Raw genomic sequence first — 16,250 nt, 5'->3', positions numbered from 1 at the left:
CGCAGCGCGTCCCCAGAGAGCCCCGGGCAGCCCCGGTGTCTCCGCTGCCGCCGAACGCCGCCCCAGCGCTCCCGCCGGGAATCGCCGCGCATCCCTCGGCCCGGCCCCAGCGCTCCCCGCCTGCCCCCCTCACGCCCCCGCCGCCGCCGCCCTTCCTCCCCGGGGCTCCCCGGCCCGCCCAGGCTCCTCCTCCTCCTTTCTCTCAGCGCACCCTCCCTCCCTTCCTCACGCCCTCCCTGCCGCCGCCGGCGCCCGCAGCCCCTGGCCGGACTTGGCTCTCCTCCTCCATCTGCCCTCGGCGCTGCCGCCCTGCCCGCCCTGCCCGCCGCGTCCGGCCGGGCCGGGGCAGCCGGGCCGGGGCTCGGGGCGATGAGCCGGGAGCGGAGCGCAGCGGCAGCCGCGGCCGCGGTGTAGGGCTCCTTTCCCGGGCGGGAGCGGGACCGTCCCGGCGGCTCCTCGGGGCGCGGGGAGAGCCCCGGGCCGGCCGGGCGGTGTCTGCCCCGGAGCCAGGGGAGCGGGGCTGGCGGCCGGCGGGACAGCGGGGCCGCCCCCCGATGTGTGACATGATCGACTCGCAGTCCACCGAGAAGATCAGCAGGATGAAAAAGTTGCGGAGAACTTTATCGGAGAGCTTCGGCCGAATAGGTGAGTGCCGGGCCCGGGCCCCGACGGCGCTGCCCGGCACCCGGGGGTCCCGGCGGGGAGGGACGGGGGGCGGTGGGCTCAGCGCTGCCGGGCTGCTGGGAACACCCGCCACGACGCCGTCCGCGAATAGCGTTTCTTGGGAAGAAAGCTCGGGAAATAAATAACTCCGGCAGCCCCGGCAGTGCTGCATGGGTCTGTGATGGAGTTAGCCCAAAATCGGCTGCGAAGAACAAACTGTAAACGAGAGTTGCCTCACGTGCCCCCACTGCCATAGAGAAACCTCAACAGAAAGCAGTAGGTTATTTTCATTGTCTTGCAGGTCCGCTAGTTTATTTTTGGTACGGGCTGCAGGTTTAGTTGAGGTGTGAGATGCTGAAACAGGTAATAGCGGCCCAGTGATTTAGGGGGCCAGACAAAAGAAGTCTATCTGTCATCTGCTGTGAAGTCTTGTCGCTCTGTCACTGACATAAAGCATCCTGAGGTAGCGTCATCTGAATGCCGCTGCCAAGCGTGTTACCTCCCAGTGCCACCACACCGCGTTTGGTTTTGACACGAGTTTATTTTGCAGTTGAATTTGTTATTGAGAACAATGCCAAAGAGTCCTGGTCTGCTTGGACTGGTGTTTCTCTTAGTCTTCGGTGCACAATGCTGCTTAATTCACTGTTTAAAGCATTAATTCCCACTGACATCATCAACACGCAGCTGAGCAGGGAGAGAAGGTACCTCAGAGGAGGTGCGAAGTGTCCCCGAGCTGGTGGCGCAGAGCAGCTGGGGGAAGTGCTGTAACACACGAGAGCAGATGCAGCACCCCTGTGCTTGCAGACCGTCTGTATGGCCCTTCCACAGTCCTTCCCCATGCATTGTCCATTTGGGAGGGCTTCCCTCACAGCCAGCCCGGCTGCAGACGTGGGTCATCTTGCGGAGCGGCTTTGTCCCGGGGAGAGGGTGTGAGTGCCTGTGCCCCGTCAGGAGCCGTGGCCTTGGCTCTCCCCCAGGAACCCTGCCTAGGATCTGTGCCGGCACACTTGGGCACTTTAGTTTTTCACGTGCTGTGTATGCATTCAAGCACTGCAAGCTTTTAAATGGATGATTGTGTTTGAAATCAGGTACTTCTTATTGTCCTACTCCAGGATGAAACAGACTGAGAAAAGCTTATTCCTGTTTGTAAACCAGAGTTTCAAGGGGAAATAGAAAGTTACAGTTGTAAAGCAAGTATCAAGTCACTGTTACAAATCTTTCTGCCCCCATATGAAAACAGCTTTCACCTATCATCAGTCTTAAACTTGTAAAATGCATTTAACTTTCTTTGATTAGAAGAAAAAAAAAAAGAAGCAGTCAGGTGTTTGGTCTTTTATATGTCTCTGTGCATGTATAAACACAGACACTCTTCCATAGAACTGTGAGAGGGTTTTACTAATGGTGGAAGTCATTAACAAAGAAAATGTTTTGAATGAGGATGCTGCTTTGTTGTAACAGTGACAGTCCTGTTAATGCCTTTTAGGGATCAGGGCCCCTCTGGCTGGTAATTTCTGCATGTTTTATTTGGCTCAGTTGGGTGATCATCTCTTCTTGTCATTTTGCACAAATTAAACAAGCCTTCAGTTTCCTTGGGAGCTCTGGCCTGGTTTTAGATACATGGATATTTATGTCTGAAAGCTCCTCCAGTTCTGTGTGTATGTGTGCAGAAGTGTAGGAGTGTGGTCTGGTATGTGGTTGGTTTGTTTGTTTGCTGATGGTTGGTTTGTGATTAAAACACAGCTGCTACCGGCAAGTTTGTTCCATCTTCAGATGCTCAAATATATTGATCATCATTCTGGTAACTGCACTTGGAGCAAAAAACTTCTAATTTATCTGTATGAGATTTGAAGATAGTCCACTCCCTGATACCAGAGCCACAGATAAGCCAAAGCAAAGAAATTCTAAACTTGCATACCACGAAATCTTTGGTTAAAACATGTGCTGTACTTAACTCTTATATTGAAGTGAAGGAGAGAAAACAAAAACCTCATTGGAAAAAGACTTCCTGGGTATTTGACTTTTGGGTTTTAATGCTCTCTGTGTAGGTGCTGGTTGCTTGGTATGGTTAGCTAATTACAAATCAATGATGTATTTAATTTGTAACTTTTCCAGTTATCTGCTCAGTTGTGATTTGTCATAAATAATAAATTCCTGACAATGGTAAAGGCCAGGTTGGATGGGGCTTTGATCAATTTGGTCTGATGGAAGTTGTCCCTGCCCATAACAGGGGAGTTGGAATGATCTTTAAGGTCTCCTCCAACCCAAACCGTTCTGTGATTCTATAAAAGAGCATATAACAGAGATATATTAACATTTCCTGTTCTGCTTCAATGTCTGTGTTTTTGCAGGTTTAAGTGCCCAACATGAGCATTAAGTACCCAACATAGTATCATGAGCATTGTCATATAAGTGATGTGAGAGTACTGTGGTGTTTGAATCTAATAATTAGTGAGTCAAACCTTCACGTGTTGCAGTAGGAAAGATCTGTTATCATTCTTGAAATGATAAAGCACTATTACACCTTCCCCCAGTGTTGGCAATAACCTGTCTACCAAATGCAATTCTCTTAATGCTGCAAGACCCCAGATTTGGTACCAGATTTAGATACCCAAGTTTATGTTAGCCTCTTGGATAAAAGTGAAATGTATCCTGATTGTTGTTGGCAGTGAGCTTTTTTTTTGTTAAACCTTGCAGGTTAACACTCAATAAACTGCATTTCAGACCCACTTCTCCCCACAAAGTAGTCCTCTCAATTTGAGACGCTGTAGCTGCAGTTAATTTATGATGTTTTTTACAGTGTACTAAAGTATGTTAGGTAACATTAGAAGCTATTTCCCCACCATCTCTAAACACTGTAGTTATTCCTGGGGCACAGCAGAGGCTCAAAGGGTACCAACAGCAGCCTCAGGAAGACTTGACCCATTTTCTTTACTCTGAATTGATGCTTTGCATCCACTGGCTTTGCTGGAAGAGGATGATGAAGATCTGGCTCTTCAAACAAAACTGTAGCTCAGTCCTGTAACTCTTAGAGCACCTAATATTGAAAATGTTTATTTTGCTGAGTGTGAAATTGCCCGCTCAGTCAGCCTTTTCCTGAGCATTCACTTTGTTCCATTATGTGCAAATCTGGCAGAGGATGATACAGTGCTGTGGTGTGCTGGGGGAAATGTGTGTGGTCTGTGGTGCTACAGGGTGGCTCTTTGCTGCAGAAATTGGATGATTCTAGTTCTAGAGAAATGAACTATCTTTGTAGTTTAGGTACCCTTTCTCCTGGCAGAATTTTTCTAGTGTTTCAAGGAGTATCCCTCTTAAAAGTTATCTTACCATAAAGAACTTACATCACTAAGAATTTGAAAAAATATACATAATTCTTCTCGTTTGTAAGTTTCTGCCAGCCTATTCATTTTTATATGAACATCCATATTAGTTTAAAAAATTTGTTTCCTTGCTTACAGACTGTGTTGACCATACAAGTGAACACATCATAACTGTATGTTAAGCAACTTTTAGAGATTCAGTTGACTCACTGTTTAATTTAGGATTTAAACCTTTATTAGGTTTGGTTCTTAGTTTTACCCTTTGATAGTTATGTAATTAAATTATTAGTGAATAATTTAATAAAAGCATTAGTCATCTCTTAATTATGTGAAGAGTTCTTAGCTATGTATTTGTTGAAGCTCATATAGTACCAGAATCACAGTTAAGATCACTTCGGCTCATGCCATTTAACTTCTGTTTTCTTATGAGTTTCTTTAGTCAAAAACTAACACCAGTTTACAAAGAAAGGAAGGAGGAAAGGAAGAGAGAAAACATTGCTGAGATTTATCACAGTGTGCTGAAAGCAATCTGTGGCCTTTCTGGGCATCCCTGGGCTTTGTCACTAGCTCCTCACTGATACAAAGGTTATCTCCACTAATCTCCTCTGATGTACATCCACATAGCTCACATACCTGAGGTAATGAGAACTTCATTGTAAACATTTATTTTTTTCTTAAGTTCAGCAGAAATTTTTTAACAGTTTAAAAAGGAAAAGATTGCATCAAGGAGAAGAGGGTATTTTTAATATAGTTTGTTCTATAAAACATGCTGCTTTGGTGTCTTCTTTGGGAGATGCTATGTAGTGAATTGGTTGAGATTGATATTATCATTAAATGGGTGGCCAGAACTCTCATACTCTTTTTGTGATTCTTAAAAGCCCTCTTTTAGTCAAAGGTTGAAGCTAAAGACAAGCCAAGTATATGCAATGGATCACATATTCCCATTTCTTCTTGTTCTGTTACACTGTGAATTTTGTTTAGCTATCTGTTTTGCTATTCCTGTAGTGTTCTGGTCACGTGAAAATCTTGTATTTTGGTAAGGGAGAAAAGCTTGTCAGCACAGCTTAAGGTGTGTCATTTACTAATTTGTAGTTTGTATGTCATTGTGACCTGAATGGTAATTGGGAAGATTAGAAGTGTGTTCTTAAAAAGTGTTCCACAGGTTGGGGCCTCTCCTTCTCTTTCCTTCTCTTTCCTTCTCTTTCCTTCTCTTTCCTTCTCTTTCCTTCTCTTTCCTTCTCTTTCCTTCTCTTTCCTTCTCTTTCGACTCATAGTTCTGAGTACTTGGGATTGGCAGTCTGAAAATGTTTTGATCACCCTTCAAAGCCATAAAAATATATTGAACTATCAAAATGTACAATGTGTGCCTCAGATCTCCTCAGCAAAATACCAGAGCTTGTTTAATTGTTTTTATCACTGAGCATGAAATCTAGATGAGTAACTGTAAAGCAGTGATCTTCAAAGGTTTGAGGGAAGCCATGTTTCGTGTCCTAAAGAAATGGGAGTTTAAAAGCAAAGGAGGGTTGGACATTCCCTGCTTTTCTGTACTAAGATAACTGGGATTTGTGCCGTGCTGCCCATGGTGGAGATTCTGGAGGTGCAGCGCCGCTTGCACAGGTGGTACTCTGTACCACCTCTGATACAGCTTCTACAGTTTTGGCATTGCTTTTGTTTTGTTTTCATTTGTTTCTTGTGGGTTTTTTGGTTGCTTTTATTTTATTTTTTTGTTTTGGTTTTATTTTTGCCATGGGTTTTTTTTTTTGGTTGTGTTTTGATGGGGTTTTTTTTGTTGTTGTTTTTGGTTTTGAAGCTGGTAATGCAGTTGCTCCTGAAGACAAGATTTGAAAGATGTTCAGAAAAGACTTGTGATTTGAAGGCAGAAGGAGCATCTAAAAAAGAACAACTGGAGTCTAGATCCTCAGCCATGCTAGGTGCTTAAATATTTATCTCCTGCAGAAATATTCAGGAGTTTTAAGAAACATTATGCTGCTTAAATGATGAGGAGGGACCCTTCTGGTGCAGCACTGCATGGCTGTTCAGATGACCTCCCCCAAACTGAAAAGCTTGGTGGTTTAAACTGAAGAGAAGCAGTGCCATCACCAATGCAATGGTTTATCTAATTTTAGCTCTTCAAGAGAGGGAAACAAAGAGCACTTTCAGGTCACGGCGTGCAGCACATGCAGTGCAGTCCCTGGTGGGTCTGGTTGAGAAAAAGAACCAGTCTTGTACCTTCAGACCGGCACAGTGCAGTGCAGATTTGGAGAAATTAATTTTGTTCACATTTCAAGAAAGAAGTCTACTATGCTAAAGGAGAACTTTCCATCAGCTTAATCTTTGCTACAACTGCAGAACTATTTGTGTCTTCATTTTCTTACCAGTTCGCATATTTTGTGCACTGTTTTTCTCTCCTGTGTTTGTTGATTAATTGCTTGTTAACAGTGTAATAAAAATATCTCTTCTGCTTTAGTGCAAGTCATACTAAAAATTGCAAAAAAAGAAAAAGGAAAAAGCATGTTACAATGCATACTATTTGATAAAGAGTTAGTACTTGAAAAACTGAATACATGGTTAGGTATTTGTTATACTTTTCCTTTTTGAAGTTCAGTCAAGCTCTCCCATAAAAAAAAACCCATAAAGGGTTTTCCCATTCACTAGGAATTAAAATAAAAACCCAAACCCATCCTTAAAACTCTTATTATCTTTAACCTGAGAGGATTTTTTCATAAATATGTAAATTTACTTTCTTAGAAACTCTCTGTGCTGTTCTACATTCCATTTACAGATTCAGATTTTGAGTATAAAATTGTTATTCATGCCAGCTTGTTCTTTCCTATTATAACAGGAAAATGATGCCCTGTTTTTGTGGTGTTTTTTTTTTTTAATTTTTTTTTGCTTTGTTGGGTTTTTTTTGTTTTGTTTTCTAGTGGTTTGTGTTTATTGAAATACAATACAGTTAATAATTTCTTTTTTCTTTTTATTTTAAAGCCTTGAAGAAGGAAGATAGCAGCTTTGATGAGGTAGGTTAAATGTCTTTGCAACTTACATAGTCCAGGTATGCCTTTAATATTTCTCACTGATGCTAGAAGAAACCCACAGATAGTAGTGTTATGATGTACATGTGAATTAATACATTCCTATTGCTCAAACATATTTTCATTTTCTGAATAGCTACCAGAACAATGTGTTAGTCAAAGGGTCTGCACGGAGCACTTAGAGGTTTGTTTTTTTAATGTAATACAGCTGGATGTTTTGAGAAAAGTGACCATTTAAAACTTCCAATGCTGGGAAATATTGCATGCAGGGAAAATACTTTATAGAACTTTGCCCATGATAATTCTTGTAAGTGTAGGTCTGTACTGTAACAGGTAGGGAAAAAACATCCCTCCTGAGAGAATACCTTGTGTAAAGTGCTGCTGCACTGGCACTTGCTGAATATGTCAACTGAGAGAGATGCTTATTATTAAATTAAAAAGAAACCCAACCCAACAGCACAAAACCAGCATCTAGTCTGTTGGTAAAGCTGATACTTGATTATTCAGTCTAATCAGTTTGGGGTCTTGACCTGTCTGTGATATGATTCACAAGTTAACTTGTAAAATATGCTGCTCACGATTTGTGCTTGGGAGTTCCAGGTCAGTGCAAGTCATCCCACAGAGCAAGTTTATGCAGGAAGAGGTGTCGGCCTTGGTGGGATTGATCATATTGTAGTCAATGCTTGCCTTGTACTGCCACCATAGCTGGAAGCAAATGGAAGAATTTTCCTGTGTTGATGTTGTACTTCTGGCATTTCTTCTTCATTGCCTGCTGTAAGCTTAAATTCTTGGCTGAATAGAGTGAGATAGCTGTTGTGTAATGCCAGATTCTAGAATAAATAAATGATGATGTAATGTCCTGGATTCTGGATCAAATCAGACTCCATCTCTTTCTAAAGAGATCACACTGATGCTGAAATACAGCCGTAACAATATAAATATTTTGTGATTTTCTGACGTGTTGCAAAAGCTATAACTCGCCTTGACTCCTCTCAGGTCTGCAGTGAAGGTCATGGGGTCAGGCTCTCTTTTCAGGAATTCTGTTGCATCATGCAGTGGTCCTGACTATTTCATTTCTCTTGTAACTCTCATGGAACTTGATTCCACCCTAAAAGTTACACCAGTGTGAATACATGCAGATATGTAAACTCTGAATCCTTGTTTTACAAATCTGGTCTGGTTCTGTTCAGTATTTTCTTCTGAAGGCTGCAGTGGTATATCTGTGCTATAACCTACTCAGTAAGTAATAATATCTTGTATTGAATTTGACTCAGAATTTTAAAGGATCTATTAAACAGCACTGTCATATGAAGATGCAGTTCTTCTGTCCCCTTCCCTTCCCCAGGATTGTTTATCTGCAGGTTGCATTTATTTTCTTTAAACCTGGTTTTCTGCTTTAACAGGAGACAACTTGAGCAAATGTTTGTTTAAATTCAAGGGGGAGAAATAGTCTTTCAAGTATGTTTTTAATGGAATCTGACAGATTGTTGCAATGAGCTACTGCAGAGGCAGTAAGGGACATCTAGTGGGAAGGGTACACAAAAGAGTTTTCTTCCATTTCCTGTAAATATGGAAGAGCTTGATGTGACATTTGCATCAACTGGTTCCATAGTTTTAGGTGTCATTTCTTAGAAGAAAGAAAAGTGTGTTGAAATTTTATGTTGTCCTTATTATCTCTTCAAATTCTACACAGTTCTTGGTGATTTTGTAGCCTAAAGTGTGAATCAGAGCATGAGCTGTACCAGGTATCACTTAATTCCTTTCTTTTCAAATATCCTTCAAATCAGAAGATGAAACAGACATTGGTAACAATAATGCACCTGATTTAATAACACCTACTTCTGAGGAAGACAGAATCTGTGAGCAGAGGAGTGGGTGCACATATTGGTCTTAGAAGACCATCCTGAAAAACACTTCTAAGACTATTTGATATTAAAAAAAAAGCAGTCTAGTCTTCTGGCTTGTGTATGTAGTATTGCTCTAATAGGGAAACAGTTATGAAGGAAGTTAAGATGACAATAAGTGGGAATATCACATAAGGATAGAAGAGAGCGGAATTTGTTTTCTAAGCTCTCCAAAGCTGTCAGCTTTGGGCCTCCTACTACAGAAAATGAAATAGTCAACTATTGAAACAGAAATTTAATTTAATAAGCAGCACATTCTCCTTGTATGGTTAGTGAAAAGATGCTCTTTTATGTTGCTGACAGATGCTGTGTATCTCTTCTCAGCCTGTTTCCCCTTTCCTGAAGGGAGGTTGACCTGTGAAGCAGTGCTTGAACAAGGAGCAATGAACTTGCAGAGGGACTTTATGCTCTTGACAGATAGAAGTGGAGGACTCATGTTTTAGCCTTTGAAGTTGTGACCAGAACACCAGGAGCAGAAGCTGGCCAGCAGGGACCTGAAATCTCTGATGCAGGAGAGAAGGTGGCATGAGGAGGAAGATGACCCTTGTAAAGCTGCAAGGTCTGCATTTGCAGCTGGATAGGTTATCACTTTATTCTGCATGTTGTAGGTGCTTACTTGTTTGTCTCTCAGGAACTGAGGGGAGTAAATTGAGCACTTCAGTGGCTCTTAATTCTACCTGCTTTAATTGCATGCAGTAGCCGAAAAATGTACAAGACTGCAGGAAATTGTCTCTCTTTTGAAGAGAAACTACTGAAAACTGAGATGTCAGACATGATAGGCAAGATTACCACATAATTGCTTTCTGTTGGTATGAAATTAATCTCTCCAATAAACTAGGAACAAAAGAATCATGAGCAGTGAATCCTGTGATTAAGTTATGTGTTAGAAAATACTTTTATTTGTGGAATTGTTTCAGGGATCTTACTGCTGCATTTAGTCCTACCCATAAGGTAAGAGCACAACAATAGCATGAAGGAATAGTGTAAGATTTCTCACTTTTTAATACCTGCTCTTGTGTTTCTTTGATTAAATTTTAAATTAAAAAAACCCAGTTTTCTCTAAGTGATGCCAGCTTTTGCTTTGGTCCAGGAAAGAACACTGAATGAATCCATTTAATGGATTTAGTGGTAGCCTGCTCACCTTCCCAAGATTTTGTGACATCTTCCAGAGACTCATATGAATAAAGGAGTGGATACAGACCACTTCTTCTACAGTCTTTCATTTAAAGCAGTAATCGTGTGGTTTTGTTTTTTCCTTTTTAACCTTTAGCCACTTCCTTTTTGTCATACTGGTCATACTGTGGGAACTGAAACATAGGCCTGTGTCAGTACGTGCTGAAATCAGTGGGAAGGTTCTCAGTGTTTTCAGTGGTTTGTGGATTGGTTTCCTCTGTCATGGAGTATCATGGTAGAGGGGGGCTGTTCTTGTCTGTTTCCAAAGTTTTTTGAGTAAGGCACCTTCTGCTTGTGTTCTTAAATGTACTTTATGTATTCTCTGAAAATGGCAAACTGTGAACCACCCTCCCCTGCAAAGTAGCTGCCCTGTTTTTCAAAGCAACCTAAGTTTCACACTCTGAGTGTGGGTTCTGGCACAGTTAGCATCTGTTTTGTTGTTTTAGGTGAAGCTCTGATTATCTACACTGAATATCATGATAGAAAATGAACACCTCTGAGGAGCAGCACTGCATGAAAAGAGCAGTCTAAAAACAAATAAGTTTTCCCCAAGTGAACATTTTGTTTGTGCTTCAGTAGTTTGTCAAAGTTTAGATTAATAATTTCCAACTATGCAGGATTGCTTTGATGTATTTGGACCACTGGTGTAACAAGTCCACTCTGCCTTATAATGAGGGAACCAATTTTGTTTTTCATTACAGTGTGATCAAGGCCAATAACAAGTGGCTGAATTGTAGCATATTTGTTGGGATAACAGTCAGTGTTGATGTTGTGACTAAACTCATCTCAAGGCTGGTGGTAACCTGCTCCTTTGGTTAGCTGCTTGCTATTATGATTTATTTCTAAATTGTTGTCAGCAGTTGTAAGCTGTTGTTCTTGTCCTTCTGTTGTTGGTTTCTCTGAGTCCTTAAATCATGTTTTAAGACCTTCAGTCATATGTGTGCACACTAAATAAATTAATATCAATGTCACAATTAAATCAAAAGAAAATAATCTTCAGACTCAAAATCAACATGAATTTCCTTGATTAATGCTTCTTATAGTGAGCTTTATTGCTATTGTTTAGATGTATTTTAATGTTAATTTTTACTGGTATTAAGAGCACCTTTTTTAAAGGCCATTTTTCTTAGGAAATTGGGGTACTGTGATTGTGTCTGCTGCATGTGGAATGCTGTCTGACTTCACCCAGTAACTTTGAAGCTGGCTGACACTAGATGCCTACATGCTTACTGGAAAAGCATGTGAGCTGGCTGAGGGGTAGAGATAAGAATCTCCTCTGATGGAAAAGCTGAAATGCAAGTTCTTGTGAGCATATGGGAGTGCAGTTGGAGGTGTTATGAATACTCTGACTTCAGCAAAATCCTTAATACTCATCTACTCCTTACTACATGTAGAGTCTCCAACTCTGAGGAAGCCAAATTTCATTTATTTCACTCATGGAACAACTTCTGTGTGTTTGAAGTGGAAGTGTGTGAAAGGGGAGGGAGTTCTGCCAAGTTACTTCTTGATTCTGTAATGTACTTGCTCTCACAGTCTCTCTCACCCCAAATAAAAGGGCTACTCCCTCTGTGAGATGTTGGCATGAAAAATGTCTTGGTTTAAAGGACACCCATCTCTGAACCAGAACTTTTGCACGGAGATTTTGACTTTGAACAGTTAAAGGAAAGGGTGTAGTTGGAAAAAAAGTAAAGCTTTGTAAAGAATGAACAAGAGGTATTTGAATGCCAAAATGCAGGTGGCACATAATACACTAAATAACTTCTGCATTTTTTTACTATTTTATTTCTAGTTAGTAGCTTGAGAGAGAAGTGCATATATGACAGAAAGATAAAAAATCCCTAAAACTGAATTTGGAAAAAAATTGCCAGAAATATAGGTGTCAAAGCATTTTCTAAATAATATTGGGGAACTGGGTCAGAAAAACTTCATCTGGTAGTTACCTTCCTTTGCCAAATGTGTGTAAAGGTGGTTCAAATGTCTGGAAAAAATGTGTCTGTTCACATGTATTGTCAGAGCAAATGAGAGGAAACCTAATTCCAGGCAAAAGACAACTCAGTGTTGGAAGTTGCTGCTTTTGAAGTATTACTTGATGCATGACACAGGCAAATATTTTTCTGGTGACAAGAAGGAGGTAAAAGCTGGATAATGTAATCTGATACTTCCTACTGGAGGACCACCCTCTTAGGTTAGGAAGGTCTTTGTGTGTCTGATAAAGATCTTTCCAGACTGCCACCTTTGGCAGGGAAGATGGGTGGGGATGATGTTGTCTCCTGAGCCTGTACATGACAGAGATTTCCCAGGAGATGGTTTGTGTTCCTACTGCTCCTAATTCTGTGTCTTCTTTTCCCCAGTACTGTTCTCTTACACTTCTGAGGATCTGGTGTTGGTGGTGTTTCCCTAGCAGCAGATGGCTTAGATATCAGCTTGTCCAACACATTTACTGGTCTCTGCATCTCTTTGAGACCATTCCAACAAAATATGAACCCGAATTGTGTCTTAGCTGTTAGGACTGGTGTGTGATGCTAATGTGTGTGCATCTGTAGCAGAATAGTAGCCAGCATTTCAGGTCTTAGAAAGTTGTGATCTGCTTTAAGGGAAAGATTGTTTTCTCTAGATTGATAATATTATTAGCTATTGTGCTTCAGGTGAGTCTGAGAATGAAGGGCATCAATGGAAGAGAGCAAATGTTGCCATTCTGCTAAAGCTTCTTACTGCATCAGCTGTGGGACAGATGTGCCTTCTGTGGGACAAAATAGACATTGTTCTGTAAAAACCCTGGTTTGTGAAACTTCTGGTGGTCTAAAAAAGCCCAACTCTTGGGCAGCCTTTTACAATTTCTCAGAGAATTTCTAATGTTTATATGGTGGTCAGGGATTGCTGTCATTTCCCTGTGCTATGTTGCACGTGGAAATAAATCAGGTTCTGGAAGGTGTGAAACTCCTTCAGAAACAGATCTGGGTGATCACAATACAAGTTGGTAAGTAACTGAGAAGTGGCAGGAAAAAAGTAGCAAGAAAAACTGACTATGAAGTATCTGCTTTGTTTTGCCAATTTCAAGGCTTTGAAGCAAAACCTGAGACCATGTGGGAAAGTTTTGAGATTTACTTGTCAGTGACTCTACCCATTCAGTACAGGAACTTTTCTTAATGTTGGAGGATAGACCTGGCCTTTAGGAGATGAAAGTTTGAGAACCCTCTTTTATAGCTGAGGAAGAACTTTAATCTTGGCACATCCCTTAAATCTGTGGAGTGGCAGTGGTTTGAATTTTTGCCTCAGCCATCGATATGTCCTGTTGTGTGTTCTGCTGCCTGGTGTGTCTGGTGAGAGTGCATCCTATTACCTTTTAGGAAGTGTGTAGTGTTTTCATGACATAAGAAAGTGTTTAAGTCAAGTATGAACCTGCTTACTCTCCCCTTTCTCTGTCTTTTCTTCTGTAGAAACTGGATGGAAGAAGGGTTCTTGTGACTATTTAAAATGCCTGTGTCCTTTGCTTAACTTTTCTTTGAAAAGGGATGGAGCAAAGGAGCAGAACTTGGTCTGAATCCATGTTTGCAGCAGTGGCTGGTGAGGATTTGGCCAAAATGCTGACATATATAGTTCTGTTGTGATCTGCAGGCAAGTGTTTTAGCTATCAGAGAAACACTGTGAAATGAAGATGAATTTCCAGGCCTACTTCTCTCACTTGTGCATGTGTATTTTGGGATGTTTCTGCTCATCAGATGGGAGGGTGTATGCAGGAATGTGGAGTCTGAATGTAAGCAATTATTATTTTGATAAAGTATGCTTGCATGTAAATCCTGCTGTTTATTTTCTTGGGACATATGGGATATAGTAATTTATTGGTAGATTAAATAGAGTAACAAAGCACAAGGTAGTATATATTTGGGATCCATATATTTTTGTTCTTGGCCTTGTGGGCAATCTCCTGATTGTGTGGCAAGAAATAATCTTGCACTTCCTTGATAGGTCTGTCTCTTCCATCTACTTTGTGCTTAGACATTATTGCTTTTGTTCTTTTTTTCTTCCAAGCCACACTACAAACTGACATATGACTATGTCTAAATCTTTTTCCCATGAAAGGATCTAAATGAAAATTATCAGTCTACATTTTAACTTTCCTGAGAAATTCTACATGTATGCTGCCTCATCTGCTGTATGTCACAATATTTCTGACAGCCATATATTTGCAGGATCTCATCCACAGTAATCAATGTTCTGAGTCAATTGACATCTCTTGTTAATTATTTGGAAGGGATAAGAAAAAGGAGATTACAGACTTATTCAAACAAAATGGATTTTATGTACACAAAACAATGTCATTTTGATGATATTAAGGCTTAAAGAAATTGTTATTGCCTTACACCTCTTTTTCTGCATATTCTGGAATTTATCTTTTGCCCCTTCCAGCAAACTTTTCTACATCTAATTCTAAGCCAGTTGAGTCAGAGTGCTGCTACTACTTCTTATGTTCATTTCAGGTAGGGGAATTCTCTTTATCAGGTTTAAAAATTCAAGCTTGAGTATTACCAATTATTTAAATATGAAATATTTGCAGTAATTTAATAAATAAAAATAAGTGTGAATGCTGCTGAAAACAATGATAAATGATGGAAGCAGGACTGGTGAGAGAACACATAATGCATTATAACCAATTCTAAGTAACAACTGGAATTGATTGTGTTTGGGGCCCTCTGAGGTTATTACTTCACTTGAGTTAAGTTTTTCCTTAGAACCCAGGGGTTCACCCTCTTAAGTATTGAGAAATTAAAACATTACTAGCTTTGGAAAATGTTCACTGATGTCCCAACCCAGGAAATCCAGTGGCTTACAATATTTTCCTTATTGCCATGTACTCAGCAGCGCTTTTCTTTGTACGTGAACTTCTCTGATAGCTCACATATACAAAAAGGTGTTCTTCCACACATGTGAGGCATCTTCCTGTTTCTTTTAGGGAGGGTAAACTTCTTGTTGCCAGTGGATTAGTATTGTACACAGTCACACTCAGCACCATTTTTAAATGGATCTTTACATTCCTTTTTCTCCACTGAGATGCACATTGAGACTCAGGCATGGTGATCCTGAAACTGCACCTGAGGGTGGCTTCATGCTGTTCTTGGACTTGTTTTCTGTCTTCTGTCTTGAAAATTCAACACTGAAGGAATTTGTCTGAGGTCACTTGCTGTGGTTAGTTAGGTCAGAGATGCCCTTCAGCTTTGAGGTCTGGAAGATTTTTCATTATGCCAAGTATGTTATAAGAAGTTGTGGTGAGGATGCATATTTTAGCTTATTTTTCTTAAATACTGTTTCAGATGAAGAATTTTTCCTTTCTGTATTTTTAGAAGGAGAATATGTTGAAATTTGTAGAGAGTTTAATCATTAATTATTTTTATCTCTCCACTAACAGTTATTCTTGCTTTCTGACTGAGAAACAAGATCTTTTTCTGACAGAGGAACAGTCTCCGTTTTTGACAGAGACACAAGATCTTCACTTGTTACTTTTTTTGGAAATTGTTCTATTTTTTGTGTTTTTGTTTTTTTTTTTAAATTTTTTTGAAAAACTATCTATGCACACATCTATCCCATGGACCAGTATGTCCATCCTTTTCTTTATCTTTTGTAAGTGGTGGTCCTCTTAGAACAACTTCTGGTTTCATTTTAGTTATTTCCTTTTAACAAACATGGTGACAAAAGCTGCATCACAGTTCAAGTACAGTGCCTATAGCTGTTGGTTAGCTCTTAGGCATAGACATGCTTCTTTGATTTCCTCTTTTTGTTTTCCTGTTTGTGCCTCTTCTCAAGTCTCAGTGTACTTATCTACATTCACTGTATGCCTTTATGCTGTTTGTCCTCTTAAGCTGGTGTTGTCACCTTGTCCGTGGTGACAAGGATGTTCTGAAGTCCTTGCCAGATATTGAGTCAGCTCAAGGGGAGCACAGCCAGGGTGGGAGCTGCTGTCCTGAGTGGAGTGGGCAGGGAGGGGAGGGAGCTCCTGCGAGCTGCTGGTGGCGGCAGACACTGCCAGAAGCCACGCAAAGTGTGGGTCGGTAGCTCTCATTTATTTATTGGCCTTCTAAACAGACAGATTTATTAAATGATCTCCAACCTGCTCTCCTTTGTCGATGCCAATAACTGATGCAGTTTTACAGTTAAAATAGCAATCC

The 16,250-nt window shown here is 40.8% G+C and overlaps 1 protein-coding gene and 1 pseudogene across 2 annotated transcripts in view; both read left to right on the top strand.

Moving 5' to 3' along the window:
- The first annotated feature begins 219 nt into the window (after positions 1–219).
- CDK14 (cyclin dependent kinase 14) overlaps positions 220–16,250 on the top strand; it is a 382,986-nt gene continuing 366,955 nt past the window's right edge. For both annotated transcript variants that reach the window (XM_039707409.1, XM_039707401.1), the window contains exons 1-2: positions 220–645; positions 6,966–6,997. In XM_039707409.1, coding sequence (XP_039563343.1) covers positions 555–645; positions 6,966–6,997 — 123 coding nt within the window. In that variant the 5' untranslated portion in view covers positions 220–554. The remainder of the gene's footprint in view (positions 646–6,965; positions 6,998–16,250) is intronic.
- The window catches only part of LOC120501560, a 52,198-nt pseudogene continuing 48,932 nt past the window's right edge, over positions 12,985–16,250 (top strand).

This window comes from Passer montanus, unplaced genomic scaffold (assembly GCF_014805655.1).
Source record: "Passer montanus isolate IOZ18808 unplaced genomic scaffold, ASM1480565v1 scaffold10, whole genome shotgun sequence".
Taxonomy (NCBI): Eukaryota; Metazoa; Chordata; class Aves; order Passeriformes; family Passeridae; genus Passer; species Passer montanus.
The sequence above is the reverse complement of the archived record's forward strand: the minus strand, read 5'-3'. Positions and strand labels throughout refer to the sequence as shown.